Genomic DNA, 16,763 nt, shown 5'->3' with positions numbered 1-16,763 from the left:
AAAAAAACCCACACACTCCAACTCATGTCCAGAGCCCTCTAGTGGTTGCTTCAGAGTATAACTACAAGTTCATTTCATGAGGATAAGGCACAGGAGGAAAGCAGAGGAGATGCCGGAGGCGCACAGCAGAGTAGTGCAAATGTCAGCAGGGGGCGCCACCACAATACCCCGGGCACCCCGCGACCTGCCAGACGGGACGATAAATAACAGGACTGTTCAGGCAGACACAGGCAGGGGGCGCTCACACCACAAACGATGACGTCTGCTGGAAGTTCTTCTAAAAAGACAAAAAAAAGTTAGCTTCTCACCAAAGGAGGAGGATGTGACCCCCGAGGACTGAGGGAGAGGAGGAACAGGAGGATGTGACCCCCGAGAACTGAGGGAGAGGAGGAACAGGAGGATGTGACCCCCGAGAACTGAGGGAGAGGAGGAACAGGAGGATGTGACCCCCGAGAACTGAGGGAGAGGAGGAACAGGAGGATGTGACCCCCGAGAACTGAGGGAGAGGAGGAACAGGAGGATGTGACCCCCGAGAACTGAGGGAGAGGAGGAACAGGAGGATGTGACCCCCGAGGACTGAGGGAGAGGAGGAACAGGAGGATGTGACTCCCGAGAACTGAGGGAGAGGGTGAGGGAGAGGAGGAACAGGAGGATGTGACCCCCGAGGACTGAGGGAGAGGGAGAACAGGAGGATGTGACCCCCGAGAACTGAGGGAGAGGAGGAACAGGAGGATGTGACCCCCGAGAACTGAGGGAGAGGAGGAACAGGAGGATGTGACCCCCGAGGACTGAGGGAGAGGGTGAGGGAGAGGGAGAACAGGAGGATGTGACCCCAGAGAACTGAGGGAGAGGAGGAACAGGAGGATGTGACCCCCGAGAACTGAGGGAGAGGAGGAACAGGAGGATGTGACCCCCGAGGACTGAGGGAGAGGGTGAGGGAGAGGAGGAACAGGAGGATGTGACCCCAGAGAACTGAGGGAGAGGAGGAACAGGAGGATGTGACCCCCGAGGACTGAGGGAGAGGAGGAACAGGAGGATGTGACCCCCGAGGACTGAGGGAGAGGAGGAACAGGAGGATGTGACCCCCGAGGACTGAGGGAGAGGAGGAACAGGAGGATGTGACCCCCGAGGACTGAGGGAGAGGAGGAACAGGAGGATGTGACCCCCGAGAACTGAGGGAGAGGAGGAACAGGAGGATGTGACCCCCGAGAACTGAGGGAGAGGAGGAACAGGAGGATGTGACCCCCGAGAACTGAGGGAGAGGAGGAACAGGAGGATGTGACCCCCGAGAACTGAGGGAGAGGAGGAACAGGAGGATGTGACCCCCGAGAACTGAGGGAGAGGAGGAACAGGAGGATGTGACCCCCGAGAACTGAGGGAGAGGAGGAACAGGAGGATGTGACCCCCGAGGACTGAGGGAGAGGAGGAACAGGAGGATGTGACCCCCGAGGACTGAGGGAGAGGAGGAACAGGAGGATGTGACCCCCGAGAACTGAGGGAGAGGAGGAACAGGAGGATGTGACCCCCGAGAACTGAGGGAGAGGAGGAACAGGAGGATGTGACCCCCGAGGACTGAGGGAGAGGAGGAACAGGAGGATGTGACCCCCGAGAACTGAGGGAGAGGGTGAGGGAGAGGAGGAACAGGAGGATGTGACCACTGAGGGAGAGGAGGAACAGGAGGATGTGACCACTGAGGGAGAGGAGGAACAGGAGGATGTGACCCCCGAGGACTGAGGGAGAGGAGGAACAGGAGGATGTGACCCCCGAGGACTGAGGGAGAGGAGGAACAGGAGGATGTGACCCCCGAGAACTGAGGGAGAGGAGGAACAGGAGGATGTGACCCCCGAGAACTGAGGGAGAGGAGGAACAGGAGGATGTGACCCCCGAGGACTGAGGGAGAGGAGGAACAGGAGGATGTGACCCCCGAGGACTGAGGGAGAGGAGGAACAGGAGGATGTGACCCCCGAGAACTGAGGGAGAGGAGGAACAGGAGGATGTGACCCCCGAGAACTGAGGGAGAGGAGGAACAGGAGGATGTGACCCCCGAGGACTGAGGGAGAGGAGGAACAGGAGGATGTGACCACAGAGAACTGAGGGAGAGGAGGAACAGGAGGATGTGACCCCCGAGAACTGAGGGAGAGGAGGAACAGGAGGATGTGACCCCCGAGGACTGAGGGAGAGGGTGAGGGAGAGGGAGAACAGGAGGATGTGACCCCCGAGGACTGAGGGAGAGGGAGAACAGGAGGATGTGACCACTGAGGGAGAGGAGGAACAGGAGGATGTGACCCCCGAGGACTGAGGGAGAGGGTGAGGGAGAACAGGAGGATGTGACCCCCGAGGACTGAGGGAGAGGGTGAGGGAGAACAGGAGGATGTGACCCCCGAGAACTGAGGGAGAGGGTGAGGGAGAACAGGAGAATGTGACCCCCGAGGACTGAGGGAGAGGGTGAGGGAGAACAGGAGAATGTGACCCCCGAGGACTGAGGGAGAGGGTGAGGGAGAACAGGAGAATGTGACCCCCGAGGACTGAGGGAGAGGGTGAGGGAGAACAGGAGGATGTGACCCCCGAGGACTGAGGGAGAGGAGGAACAGGAGGATGTGACCCCCGAGGACTGAGGGAGAGGAGGAACAGGAGGATGTGACCCCCGAGGACTGAGGGAGAGGAGGAACAGGAGGATGTGACCCCCGAGGACTGAGGGAGAGGAGGAACAGGAGGATGTGACCCCCGAGGACTGAGGGAGAGGAGGAACAGGAGGATGTGACCCCCGAGGACTGAGGGAGAGGAGGAACAGGAGGATGTGACCCCCGAGGACTGAGGGAGAGGAGGAACAGGAGGATGTGACCCCCGAGGACTGAGGGAGAGGAGGAACAGGAGGATGTGACCCCCGAGGACTGAGGGAGAGGAGGAACAGGAGGATGTGACCCCCGAGGACTGAGGGAGAGGAGGAACAGGAGGATGTGACCCCCGAGGACTGAGGGAGAGGAGGAACAGGAGGATGTGACCCCCGAGGACTGAGGGAGAGGAGGAACAGGAGGATGTGACCCCCGAGGACTGAGGGAGAGGGTGAGGGAGAGGGAGAACAGGAGGATGTGACCCCCGAGGACTGAGGGAGAGGGTGAGGGAGAGGGAGAACAGGAGGATGTGACCCCCGAGGACTGAGGGAGAGGGTGAGGGAGAGGGAGAACAGGAGGATGTGACCCCCGAGGACTGAGGGAGAGGGTGAGGGAGAGGGAGAACAGGAGGATGTGACCCCCGAGGACTGAGGGAGAGGGTGAGGGAGAACAGGAGAATGTGACCCCCGAGGACTGAGGGAGAGGGTGAGGGAGAGGGAGAACAGGAGGATGTGACCCCCGAGGACTGAGGGAGAGGGAGAACAGGAGGATGTGACCCCCGAGGACTGAGGGAGAGGGAGAACAGGAGGATGTGACCCCCGAGGACTGAGGGAGAGGGTGAGGGAGAGGGAGAACAGGAGGATGTGACCCCCGAGGACTGAGGGAGAGGGTGAGGGAGAGGGAGAACAGGAGGATGTGACCCCCGAGGACTGAGGGAGAGGGTGAGGGAGAGGGAGAACAGGAGGATGTGACCCCCGAGGACTGAGGGAGAGGGAGAACAGGAGGATGTGACCCCCGAGGACTGAGGGAGAGGGTGAGGGAGAGGGAGAACAGGAGGATGTGACCCCCGAGGACTGAGGGAGAGGGAGAACAGGAGGATGTGACCACTGAGGGAGAGGAGGAACAGGAGGATGTGACCCCCGAGGACTGAGGGAGAGGAGGAACAGGAGGATGTGACCACTGAGGGAGAGGAGGAACAGGAGGATGTGACCCCCGAGGACTGAGGGAGAGGAGGAACAGGAGGATGTGACCACCGAGGACTGAGGGAGAGGAGGAACAGGAGGATGTGACCACTGAGGGAGAGGAGGAACAGGAGGATGTGACCACTGAGGGAGAGGAGGAACAGGAGGATGTGACCACTGAGGGAGAGGAGGAACAGGAGGATGTGACCACTGAGGGAGAGGAGGAACAGGAGGATGTGACTCCCGAGAACTGAGGGAGAGGAGGAACAGGAAGATGTGACTCCCGAGAACTGAGGGAGAGGGTGAGGGAGAACAGGAGGATGTGACCCCCGAGAACTGAGGGAGAGGAGGAACAGGAGGATGTGACCCCCGAGGACTGAGGGAGAGGAGGAACAGGGGGATGTGACCCCCGAGGACTGAAGGAGAGGAGGAACAGGAGGATGTGACTCCCGAGAACTGAGGGAGAGGGTGAGGGAGAACAGGAGGATGTGACCCCCGAGGACTGAGGGAGAGGAGGAAGAGGAGGATGTGACCCCCGAGGACTGAGGGAGAGGAGGAACAGGAGGATGTGACCCCCGAGGACTGAGGGAGAGGAGGAAGAGGAGGATGTGACCCCCGAGGACTGAGGGAGAGGAGGAAGAGGAGGATGTGACCCCCGAGGACTGAGGGAGAGGAGGAAGAGGAGGATGTGACCCCCGAGGACTGAGGGAGAGGAGGAACAGGAGGATGTGACCCCCGAGGACTGAGGGAGAGGAGGAACAGGAGGATGTGACCCCCGAGGACTGAGGGAGAGGAGGAACAGGAGGATGTGACCCCCGAGGACTGAGGGAGAGGAGGAACAGGAGGATGTGACCCCCGAGGACTGAGGGAGAGGAGGAACAGGAGGATGTGACCCCCGAGGACTGAGGGAGAGGAGGAACTGGAGGATGCGACTCCCGAGAACTGAGGGAGAGGAGGAACAGGAGGATGCGACTCCCGAGAACTGAGGGAGAGGAGGAACAGGAGGATGCGACTCCCGAGAACTGAGGGAGAGGGAGAACAGGAGGATGTGACCCCCGAGAACTGAGACTGAGGGAGAAGCAGAGGGAGAAGGAGAAGGAGAGGGAGAGGAGGAACAGGAGGATGTGACCCCCCCAGAACTGAGACTGAGGGAGAAGCAGAGGGAGAAGGAGAGGGAGAGGAGGAACAGGAGGATGTGACCCCCGAGGACTGAGGGAGAGGAGGAACAGGAGGATGTGACCCCCCCCAGAACTGAGACTGAGGGAGAAGCAGAGGGAGAAGGAGAAGGAGAGGGAGAGGAGGAACAGGAGGATGTGACCCCCGAGGACTGAGGGAGAGGAGGAACAGGAGGATGTGACCCCCGAGAACTGAGACTGAGGGAGAAGGAGAAGGAGAGGGAGAGGAGGAACAGGAGGATGTGACCCCCGAGGACTGAGGGAGAGGAGGAACAGGAGGATGTGACCCCCGAGAACTGAGACTGAGGGAGAGGGAGAACAGGAGGATGTGACCCCCGAGAACTGAGACTGAGGGAGAGGGAGAACAGGAGGATGTGACCCCCGAGGACTGAGGGAGAGGAGGAACAGGAGGATGTGACCCCCGAGGACTGAGGGAGAGGAGGAACAGGAGGATGTGACCCCCGAGGACTGAGGGAGAGGAGGAACAGGAGGATGTGACCCCCGAGGACTGAGGGAGAGGAGGAACAGGAGGATGTGACCCCCGAGGACTGAGGGAGAGGAGGAACAGGAGGATGTGACCCCCGAGGACTGAGGGAGATGGAGAACAGGAGGATGTGACCCCCGAAGGCTGAGTGAGAGGAGGAACAGGAGGATGTGACCCCCGAGGACTGAGGGAGAGGAGGAACAGGAGGATGTGACCCCCGAGGACTGAGGGAGAGGAGGAACAGGAGGATGTGACCCCCGAGGACTGAGGGAGAGGAGGAACAGGAGGATGTGACCCCCGAGGACTGAGGGAGAGGAGGAACAGGAGGATGTGACCCCCGAGGACTGAGGGAGATGGAGAACAGGAGGATGTGACCCCCGAGGACTGAGGGAGATGGAGAACAGGAGGATGTGACCCCCGAGGACTGAGTGAGAGGAGGAACAGGAGGATGTGACCCCCGAGGACTGAGGGAGAGGAGGAACAGGAGGATGTGACCCCCGAGGACTGAGGGAGAGGAGGAACAGGAGGATGTGACCCCCGAGGACTGAGGGAGAGGAGGAACAGGAGGATGTGACCCCCGAGGACTGAGGGAGAGGAGGAACAGGAGGATGTGACCCCCGAGGACTGAGGGGGAGGAGGAAAAGGAGGATGTGACCCCCGAGGACTGAGGGAGAGGAGGAACAGGAGGATGTGACCCCCGAGGACTGAGGGAGAGGAGGAACAGGAGGATGTGACCCCCGAGGACTGAGGGAGAGGAGGAACAGGAGGATGTGACCCCCGAGGACTGAGGGAGAGGAGGAACAGGAGGATGTGACCCCCGAGGACTGAGGGAGAGGAGGAACAGGAGGATGTGACCCCCGAGGACTGAGGGAGAGGAGGAACAGGAGGATGTGACCCCCGAGGACTGAGGGAGAGGAGGAACAGGAGGATGTGACCCCCGAGGACTGAGGGAGAGGAGGAACAGGAGGATGTGACCCCCGAGGACTGAGGGAGAGGAGGAACAGGAGGATGTGACCCCCGAGGACTGAGGGAGAGGAGGAACAGGAGGATGTGACCCCCGAGGACTGAGGGAGAGGAGGAACAGGAGGATGTGACCCCCGAGGACTGAGGGAGAGGAGGAACAGGAGGATGTGACTCCCGAGAACTGAGAATGAGGGAGAGGGAGAACAGGAGGATGTGACCCCCGAGAACTGAGGGAGAGGGAGAACAGGAGGATGTGACCCCCGAGAACTGAGTGAGGGAGAGGGTGAGGGTGAGGGAGAACAGGAGGATGTGACCCCCGAGAACTGAGGGAGAGGGAGAACAGGAGGATGTGACTCCCGAGAACTGAGTGAGGGAGAGGGTGAGGGAGAACAGGAGGATGTGACTCCCGAGAACTGAGTGAGGGAGAGGGTGAGGGAGAACAGGAGGATGTGACTCCCGAGAACTGAGTGAGGGAGAGGGTGAGGGAGAACAGGAGGATGTGACTCCCGAGAACTGAGTGAGAGGGAGAACAGGAGGATGTGACTCCCGAGAACTGAGGGAGAGGGAGAACAGGAGGATGTGACTCCCGAGAACTGAGGGAGAGGGAGAACAGGAGGATGTGACTCCCGAGAACTGAGGGAGAGGAGGAACAGGAGGATGTGACCCCAGAGAACTGAGGGAGAGGAGGAACAGGAGGATGTGACCCCCGAGGACTGAGGGAGAGGAGGAACAGGGGGATGTGACTCCCGAGAACTGAGGGAGAGGGAGAACAGGAGGATGTGACTCCCGAGAACTGAGGGAGAGGGAGAACAGGAGGATGTGACTCCCGAGAACTGAGGGAGAGGGAGAACAGGAGGATGTGACTCCCGAGAACTGAGGGAGAGGGAGAACAGGAGGATGTGACTCCCGAGAACTGAGGGAGAGGGAGAACAGGAGGATGTGACTCCCGAGAACTGAGGGAGAGGGAGAACAGGAGGATGTGACTCCCGAGAACTGAGGGAGAGGGAGAACAGGAGGATGTGACTCCCGAGAACTGAGGGAGAGGGAGAACAGGAGGATGTGACTCCCGAGAACTGAGGGAGAGGGAGAACAGGAGGATGTGACTCCCGAGAACTGAGGGAGAGGGAGAACAGGAGGATGTGACTCCCGAGAACTGAGGGAGAGGAGGAACAGGAGGATGTGACTCCCGAGAACTGAGTGAGGGAGATGGTGGGGGAGAACAGGAGGATGTGACTCCCGAGAACTGAGGGAGGGAGAGGGAGAACAGGAGGATGTGACTCCCGAGAACTGAGGGAGGGAGAGGGAGAACAGGAGGATGTGACTCCCGAGAACTGAGAATGAGGGAGAGGGAGAACAGGAGGATGTGACTCCCGAGAACTGAGAATGAGGGAGAGGGTGAGGGAGAACAGGAGGATGTGACCCCCGAGAACTGAGGGAGAGGGAAGAGAAGGGAGGGAGGAAGGAGGAGAGCCACACACAGCAGTTCCATCTCTTCCGTCACATAACCGCCTCATATTCTGCACAGCGGCCATAACCCCCAGGACCCCTCATACTCACATCACTGCGGGTCTCCGATGGTTGGCTGTAGATCACTTTTTTGCTGCAAAAATAAAAAGGAAAAAGAAAATAATCAGACATAATAACACCCGACACTAGGTGCAGGCCACGAACGCGGTGCCCTCCAGGGGTGGTACAGCCGTGGGTACATCTCTTCACTTACTTGCTTTTCTCTGAAACAGAAGTAGATAACAGAAATTAGACAGAGTCCCCCCCAGCAGCAAAAGACCCCCCACTAGAAACCACAGACCGGTACTCACGGCCAATGTATCCGCGACTGTAGGCAAACCACACACCAAAGCCGATCAGAGCCAGGATGAGGAGGACGATGATGACTGCGGCCACGATCCCACCCACGTTCTTCTCATCTGAGCGAAGAACAGTCAGTCAGCCTGGGACTGCAGGAAAAAAGAAGGCAGCGGCCTCCACCCACCCTCCCCCTCTGCCGGCCGCCCCCTCCTCCTCCTCTCTCCCCTCCGTCTGGCGGCCGCCCCCTCCTCCTCCTCTCTCCCCTCCGTCTGGTGGCCGCCCCCTCCTCCTCCTCCTCCTCTCTCCCCTCCGTCTGGCGGCCGCCCCCTCCTCCTCCTCCTCTCTCCCCTCCGTCTGGCGGCTGCCCCCTCCTCCTCTCTCCCCTCCGTCTGGCGGCCGCCCCCTCCTCCTCCTCCTCTCTCCCCTCCGTCTGGCGGCCGCCCCCTCCTCCTCCTCCTCTCTCCCCTCCGTCTGGCGGCCGCCCCCTCCTCCTCCTCCTCTCTCCCCTCCGTCTGGCGGCCGCCCCCTCCTCCTCTCTCCCCTCCGTCTGGCAGCCGCCCCCTCCTCCTCTCTCCCCTCCGTCTGGCGGCCGCCTCCTCCTCCTCTCTCCCCTCCGTCTGGCGGCCGCCCCCTCCTCCTCCTCCTCCTCCTCTCTCCCCTCCGTCTGGCGGCCGCCCCCTCCTCCTCCTCCTCTCTCCCCTCCGTCTGGCGGCCGCCCCCTCCTCCTCCTCCTCCTCTCCCTCTGGCGGCCGCCCCCTCCTCCTCCTCCTCCCTCCCCTCCGTCTGGCGGCCACCCCCTCCTCCTCCTCCTCTCTCCCCTCCGTCTGGCGGCCGCCCCCTCCTCCTCCTCCTCTCCCTCTGGCGGCCGCCCCCTCCTCCTCCTCCTCTCTCCCCTCCGTCTGGCGGCCGCCTCCTCCTCCTCCTCTCTCCCCTCCGTCTGGCGGCCGCCCCCTCCTCCTCCTCCTCTCCCTCTGGCGGCCGCCCCCTCCTCCTCCTCCCTCCCCTCCGTCTGGCGGCCGCCCCCTCCTCCTCCTCCCTCCGTCTGGCGGCCGCCCCCTCCTCCTCCTCCTCTCTCCCCTCCGTCTGGCGGCCGCCCCCTCCTCCTCCTCTCTCCCCTCCGTCTGGCGACCGCCCCCTCCTCCTCCTCCTCTCTCCCCTCCGTCTGGCGACCGCCCCCTCCTCCTCCTCCTCTCTCCCCTCCGTCTGGCGGCCGCCCCCTCCTCCTCTCTCCCCTCCGTCTGGCGGCCGCCCCCTCCTCCTCTCTCCCCTCCGTCTGGCGGCCGCCCCCTCCTCCTCTCTCCCCTCCGTCTGGCGGCCGCCCCCTCCTCCTCTCTCCCCTCCGTCTGGCGGCCGCCCCCTCCTCCTCCTCCTCTCTCCCCTCCGTCTGGCGGCCGCCCCCTCCTCCTCCTCTATCCCCTCCCTCTGCCGGCCGCCCCCTCCTCCTCCTCCTCCTCTCTCCCCTCCGTCTGCCGGCCGCCCCCTCCTCCTCCTCTCTCCCCTCCGTCTGCCGGCCGCCCCCTCCTCCTCCTCCTCTCTCCCTTCCCTCTGGCAGCAGCCGCCCCCTCCTCCTCCTCTCTCCCTTCCCTCTGGCGGCAGCCGCCCCCTCCTCCTCCTCCTCTCTCCCTTCCCTCTGGCGGCAGCCGCCCCCTCCTCCTCCTCCTCTCTCCCTTCCCTCTGGCGGCAGCCGCCCCCTCCTCCTCCTCCTCTCTCCCTTCCCTCTGGCGGCAGCCGCCCCCTCCTCCTCCTCCTCTCTCCCTTCCCTCTGGCGGCAGCCGCCCCCTCCTCCTCCTCCTCCTCTCTCCCTTCCCTCTGGCGGCAGCCGCCCCCTCCTCCTCTCTCCCTTCCCTCTGGCGGCAGCCGCCCCCTCCTCCTCCTCTCTCCCTTCCCTCGGGCGGCAGCCGCCCCCTCCTCCTCCTCTCTCCCTTCCCTCTGGCGGCAGCCGCCCCCTCCTTCTCCTCCTCTCTCCCTTCCCTCTGGCGGCAGCCGCCCCCTCCTCCTCCTCCTCCTCCTCTCTCCCCTCCCTCTGGCGGCGGCGGTCGCCCCCTTACTCACAGGCATCCATGGTGACGGTTGCAGATGACTGCCGGCCCTGATCATTGCTAGCCTCACAGGAATATTCTCCAGAGTCCGCCTTCGTCACCGGGTTAAAAGTCTGATAAATAAGAAAGATTGTGATACCTGATCATCAGTGCTATCCTAAACTAGAGATCTAGTACAGGGAGGAGGGATCAATTCAGAGATCTATGAGCAGTAAAGGAAAGATCTAGTATGGAGATGGGGGATCCAGCACAGCTGTGGGAATCATCACAAAGAGCAGTACAGTAGGGATCTAGTCAGGAGATGCGGGATCCAGCACGGCTGTCGGGATCACCACAAAGATCTGGGAGCAGTACAGGAGGGATCTAGTATGGAGATGGGGGATCCAGCACAGCTGTAGGGGAATCACAGTAGGGATCTAGTATGGAGATGGGGGATCCAGCATGGCTGTGGGCATCATCACAGGAGGGATCTAGTGATCACTATGGACTCCGCTAACATCACAGTGGCTCAGAGGTGGCTCGTTCCTCGGAGGACCCTTACCAGATCTCCAGTGACAGGGTCCATGACGTAGGTGGAGTTCTGGAAGGTGGGGCTGCTCTTGGGGTCTTGAGGCATCATGACCTTGTTCTTGTACCAGATGATTGTGGGGCGCGGAGAGGCATCGTTCTCCACGCAGTACAGGGTGGTGGAGCTGCCGATGGTCACAGATGTGGGTACTTGAGCGATGGGCACAGATGGGGGAACTGAAAAGAGAAGAGGTTAGATCCAGGCCGAGAAAAGAAGAGGCTCCGTCAGCTCCCATAAGCCCCTTACCCAGGACCACCAGCGTGGTTGGGAGCTCCCGGACGGCAGGTTTTCCTGAGGCGTTGTCTGTCACCTCGCACACGTAGGTGCCCGCATCTTTCCGGGTCACGCTCTTCAGCGTCAGTCCTTGTGGGTAAAACAAAGCGCGACCTGCATAGGGGACTAGAGGAAGCCGCGATTACTTGTACAGGACCTGGGAAACTGACACAGTACTACCACCCCAATCATCCTCCCAGAGTATGCCCCATGTGTACAAAGTCCAAGCACGCACCCGTCAGCGCTTCACTGTAGTAGACGAGGGTGATGTCTTGCCCGAAAATAAACTTCCACTCGATGCGCGGATTTTGATAAGAAGAGGGATAGTTACAGGCGAGCTCCACATCTGCAAAGAAAGCACACGATCAGCCGGGGGGACGACGGCCAGCAGCGCGGGGGGACGATCCGCACAGGGCAGGCAGCTCACCAAGCACAGGGCTACTTACTGTCTCCTTCCTTCACGCGCTTCTCGTCAATGCCCAGCACCGCAACACCTGGGGAAAGGAGAAGCCATCAGATAGTAAAAGCGGATAAACTAAACAGCAGGGACGACAGCTAGCCATCCTCCTGCTGGGGCGTCCTCCTGGTCACAGGGACCCTCGCTAGCCAGGAGTCGTCACCATTCTCCTGGTCACAGGGACCCTCACTAGCCAGGAGTCGTCACCATCCTCCTGGTCACAGGGACCCTCGCTAGCCAGGAGTCGTCACCATCCTCCTGGTCACAGGGACTCTCGCTAGCCAGGAGTCGTCACCATCCTCCCGGGGCGAGCTCCTGAGGACAGGGACGCTCACTAGCCAGGAGCGAGGAGTCGTCACCATCCTCCCGGGGCGAGCTCCTGAGGACAGGGACGCTCACTAGCCAGGAGTAGTCACCATCCTCCCGGGGCGAGCTCCTGAGGACAGGGACGCTCACTAGCCAGGAGCGAGGAGTCGTCACCATCCTCTCGCGGCGAGCTCCTGAGGACAGGGACGCTCACTAGCCAGGAGCGAGGAGTCGTCACCATCCTCCCGGGGCGAGCTCCTGAGGACAGGGACGCTCACTAGCGAGGACTTGTCACCATCCTCCCGGGGCGAGCTCCTGAGGACAGGGACGCTCACTAGCCAGGAGCGAGGACTTGTCACCATCCTCCCGGGGCGAGCTCCTGAGGACAGGGACGCTCACTAGCCAGGAGCGAGGAGTCGTCACCATCCTCCCGGGGCGAGCTCCTGAGGACAGGGACGCTCACTAGCCAGGAGCGAGGAGTCGTCACCATCCTCCCGGGGCGAGCTCCTGAGGACAGGGACGCTCACTAGCCAGGAGCGAGGACTTGTCACCATCCTCCCGGGGCGAGCTCCTGAGGACAGGGACGCTCACTAGCCAGGAGCGAGGAGTCGTCACCATCCTCCCGGGGCGAGCTCCTGAGGACAGGGACGCTCACTAGCCAGGAGCGAGGACTTGTCACCATCCTCCCGGGGCGAGCTCCTGAGGACAGGGACGCTCACTAGCCAGGAGCGAGGACTTGTCACCATCCTCCCGGGGCGAGCTCCTGAGGACAGGGACGCTCACTAGCCAGGAGCGAGGACTTGTCACCATCCTCCCGGGGCGAGCTCCTGAGGACAGGGACGCTCACTAGCCAGGAGCGAGGAGTCGTCACCATCCTCCCGGGGCGAGCTCCTGAGGACAGGGACGCTCACTAGCCAGGAGTAGTCACCATCCTCCCGGGGCGAGCTCCTGAGGACAGGGACGCTCACTAGCCAGGAGCGAGGAGTCGTCACCATCCTCTCGCGGCGAGCTCCTGAGGACAGGGACGCTCACTAGCCAGGAGAGAGGAGTCGTCACCATTCTCCCGGGGCGAGCTCCTGAGGACAGGGACGCTCACTAGCCAGGAGCGAGGAGTCGTCACCATCCTCCCGGGGCAAGCTCCTGAGGACAGGGACGCTCACTAGCCAGGAGCGAGGACTTGTCACCATCCTCCCGGGGCGAGCTCCTGAGGACAGGGACGCTCACTAGCGAGGACTTGTCACCATCCTCCCGGGGCGGGCTCCTGAGGACAGGGACGCTCACTAGCCAGGAGCGAGGAGTCGTCACCATCCTCCCGGGGCGAGCTCCTGAGGACAGGGACGCTCACTAGCCAGGAGCGAGGAGTCGTCACCATCCTCCCGGGGCGAGCTCCTGAGGACAGGTAGAACAGGTGACGCCCCAGGAGAGCAGAGCAGGAGTAAAGATGAAGGAGGTGACTGAGCGGGGGGGGGGCACCGACTGATCTTCCCAAAAGCCTAATCAACACTCCTGCTTGCTGGCAGTGAACAGAGGCTGCATCATGCCTCCCCGCAGACAGGCAAGTTACAGCTCCTAAGTGCAGGGGTCCCACTCGCGCGGCTGCGGTTGTGGTGGCACAGGAGGCGGCTTTCATTGAAATCCAGGCTGTTTTATTAAGACTTCATAAGCAACTCAGAAAGACGTCCGCCTTTACCAGCACAAAGAGAAAACACAAAGTAACCAGTCCACGCAGCATTGTGGGAGCCCGCTGGGCCAGCGGCCAGCACTTCAGTCTTTAGCAACACAAACAACACTGGAGGTCTGCACACCTCCCGACAGACCCTGAATGACACAAATGGTCTCCATTTTATCTGCTATACCCAATCCCCACGGTAGGATATCAGCAGTCAGTCCCACCCAAGTCTTTGACTGCTCATGAACTTGGCCCTGATGCGCCCAATTAAGTCACTCAGCACTATACGTGCTGGAGCATGCTTTTCCGGGCTTACATCACCGAACATACTAACGTCGATGATACATATATCCCCTCAAAAACCTGTGTGGCGGCCGTATCATCCTCCCCTCCCCCCCTCTGCTTAAAGATGAGGTACTTGGCACTTTCTGCCATCAAACAGTGGACCCTCGACAGAGTCAGCATTGCCATGCAGATTCCTGGGCCTAAGCTCTACATCTCAAACTCTGGCCCGCAGGGTGATTATATATGGCGCGCGGGGCCCCCATCCTACATACCGTGTGGAGGGCGGCGTGGGGCCACATCCATCGTGGCTGTATAGATAGATAGATAGGCAGTGCACACAGGAGCTGTATAGATATATATACAGGCAGTACACACAGGAGCTGTATAGATATACATACAGGCAGTACACACAGGAGCTGTATAGATATATATATACATACAGGCAGTACACACAGGAGCAGTATAGATATATATACATACAGGCAGTACACACAGGAGCAGTATAGATATATATACAGGCAGTACACACAGGAGCAGTATAGATATATATACAGGCAGTACACACAGGAGCTGTATAGATATATATATATACAGGCAGTACACACAGGAGCTGTATAGATATATATACATACAGGCAGTACACACAGGAGCAGTATAGATATATATACAGGCAGTGTACACAGGAGCTGTATAGATATATATACATACAGGCAGTACACACAGGAGCTGTATAGATATATATACATACAGGCAGTACACACAGGAGCTGTATAGATATATATATATATACAGGCAGTACACACAGGAGCTGTATAGATATATATACATACAGGCAGTACACACAGGAGCAGTATAGATATATATATATATACAGGCAGTGCACACAGGAGCAGTATAGATATATATACAGGCAGTACACACAGGAGCTGTATAGATATATATATATACAGGCAGTACACACAGGAGCTGTATAGATATATATACATACAGGCAGTACACACAGGAGCAGTATAGATATATATATATATACAGGCAGTGCACACAGGAGCAGTATAGATATATATACAGGCAGTACACACAGGAGCTGTATAGATATATATATATATATATACAGGCAGTGCACACAGGAGCAGTATAGATATATATACAGGCAGTACACACAGGAGCTGTATAGATATATATATATACAGGCAGTACACACAGGAGCTGTATAGATATATATACAGGCAGTACACACAGGAGCTGTATAGATATATATATATATATACAGGCAGTGCACACAGGAGCAGTATAGATATATATACAGGCAGTACACAGGAGCTGTATAGATATATATACAGGCAGTACACACAGGAGCTGTATAGATATATATACAGGCAGTACACACAGGAGCTGTATAGATATATATACAGGCAGTACACACAGGAGCTGTATAGATATATATACAGGCAGTACACACAGGAGCTGTATAGATATATATATACAGGCAGTACACACAGGAGCTGTATAGATATATATACAGGCAGTACACACAGGAGCTGTATAGATATATATATAGGCAGTACACACAGGAGCTGTATAGATATATATACAGGCAGTACACACAGGAGCTGTATAGATATATATACAGGCAGTACACACGGGAGCTGTATAGATATATATATATATATATATATATATATATACAGGCAGTACACAGGAGCTGTATAGATATATATACAGGCAGTACACACAGGAGCTGTATAGATATATATACAGGCAGTACACACAGGAGCTGTATAGATATATATACAGGCAGTACACACAGGAGCTGTATAGATATATATATATAGGCAGTACACACAGGAGCTGTATAGATATAGATACAGGCAGTACACACAGGAGCTGTATAGATATATATATACAGGCAGTACACACAGGAGCTGTATAGATATATATACAGGCAGTACACACAGGAGCTGTATGGATATATATACAGGCAGTACACGCAGGAGCTGTATAGATATATATATATACAGGCAGTACACGCAGGAGCTGTATAGATATATATACAGGCAGTACACACAGGAGCTGTATAGATATATATATATACATACAGGCAGTACACACAGCAGCTGTATAGATATATATATACAGGCAGTACACACAGGAGCTGTATAGATATATATATATATAGGCAGTACACACAGGAGCTGTATAGATATATATATATATATATATATATACAGGCAGTGCACACAGGAGCAGTATAGATATATATACAGGCAGTACACACAGGAGCTGTATAGATATATATATACAGGCAGTACACACAGGAGCTGTATAGATATATATACAGGCAGTACACACAGGAGCTGTATAGATATATATATATACAGGCAGTGCACACAGGAGCAGTATAGATATATATACAGGCAGTACACAGGAGCTGTATAGATATATATACAGGCAGTACACACAGGAGCTGTATAGATATATATACAGGCAGTACACACAGGAGCTGTATAGATATATATACAGGCAGTACACACAGGAGCTGTATAGATATATATACAGGCAGTACACACAGGAGCTGTATAGATATATATATACAGGCAGTACACACAGGAGCTGTATAGATATATATACAGGCAGTACACACAGGAGCTGTATAGATATATATACAGGCAGTACACACAGGAGCTGTATAGATATATATATATAGGCAGTACACACAGGAGCTGTATAGATATATATATATATACATACAGGCAGTACACACAGGAGCTGTATAGATATATATATACAGGCAGTACACACAGGAGCTGTATAGATATATATATATATAGGCAGTACACACAGGAGCTGTATAGATATATATATATACAGGCAGTACACACAGGAGCTGTATAGATATATATATATATATATATATATATATATATACAGGCAGTACACACAGGAGC

General features: G+C 57.7%; 1 protein-coding gene across 1 annotated transcript in view; it reads right to left on the bottom strand.

The window, feature by feature from the left end:
• F11R (F11 receptor) overlaps positions 1–16,763 on the bottom strand; it is a 31,685-nt gene continuing 14,922 nt past the window's right edge. The window contains exons 2-9 of the mRNA XM_073637176.1: positions 11,548–11,595; positions 11,337–11,447; positions 11,075–11,227; positions 10,802–11,004; positions 10,274–10,373; positions 8,223–8,340; positions 7,973–8,015; positions 1–277 (exon numbers count right to left, since the gene is read on the bottom strand). Of these exons, the coding sequence (XP_073493277.1) occupies positions 242–277; positions 7,973–8,015; positions 8,223–8,340; positions 10,274–10,373; positions 10,802–11,004; positions 11,075–11,227; positions 11,337–11,447; positions 11,548–11,595 (812 nt within the window). The 3' untranslated portion in view covers positions 1–241. The remainder of the gene's footprint in view (positions 278–7,972; positions 8,016–8,222; positions 8,341–10,273; positions 10,374–10,801; positions 11,005–11,074; positions 11,228–11,336; positions 11,448–11,547; positions 11,596–16,763) is intronic.

This window comes from Phyllobates terribilis, unplaced genomic scaffold (assembly GCF_046119375.1).
Source record: "Phyllobates terribilis strain yellow unplaced genomic scaffold, ASM4611937v1 Scaffold_6__1_contigs__length_29720123, whole genome shotgun sequence".
In the NCBI taxonomy this organism is placed as follows: domain Eukaryota; kingdom Metazoa; phylum Chordata; class Amphibia; order Anura; family Dendrobatidae; genus Phyllobates; species Phyllobates terribilis.
Note: the sequence above shows the minus strand (reverse complement) of the source record. Positions and strands in the feature narration are given on the sequence as shown.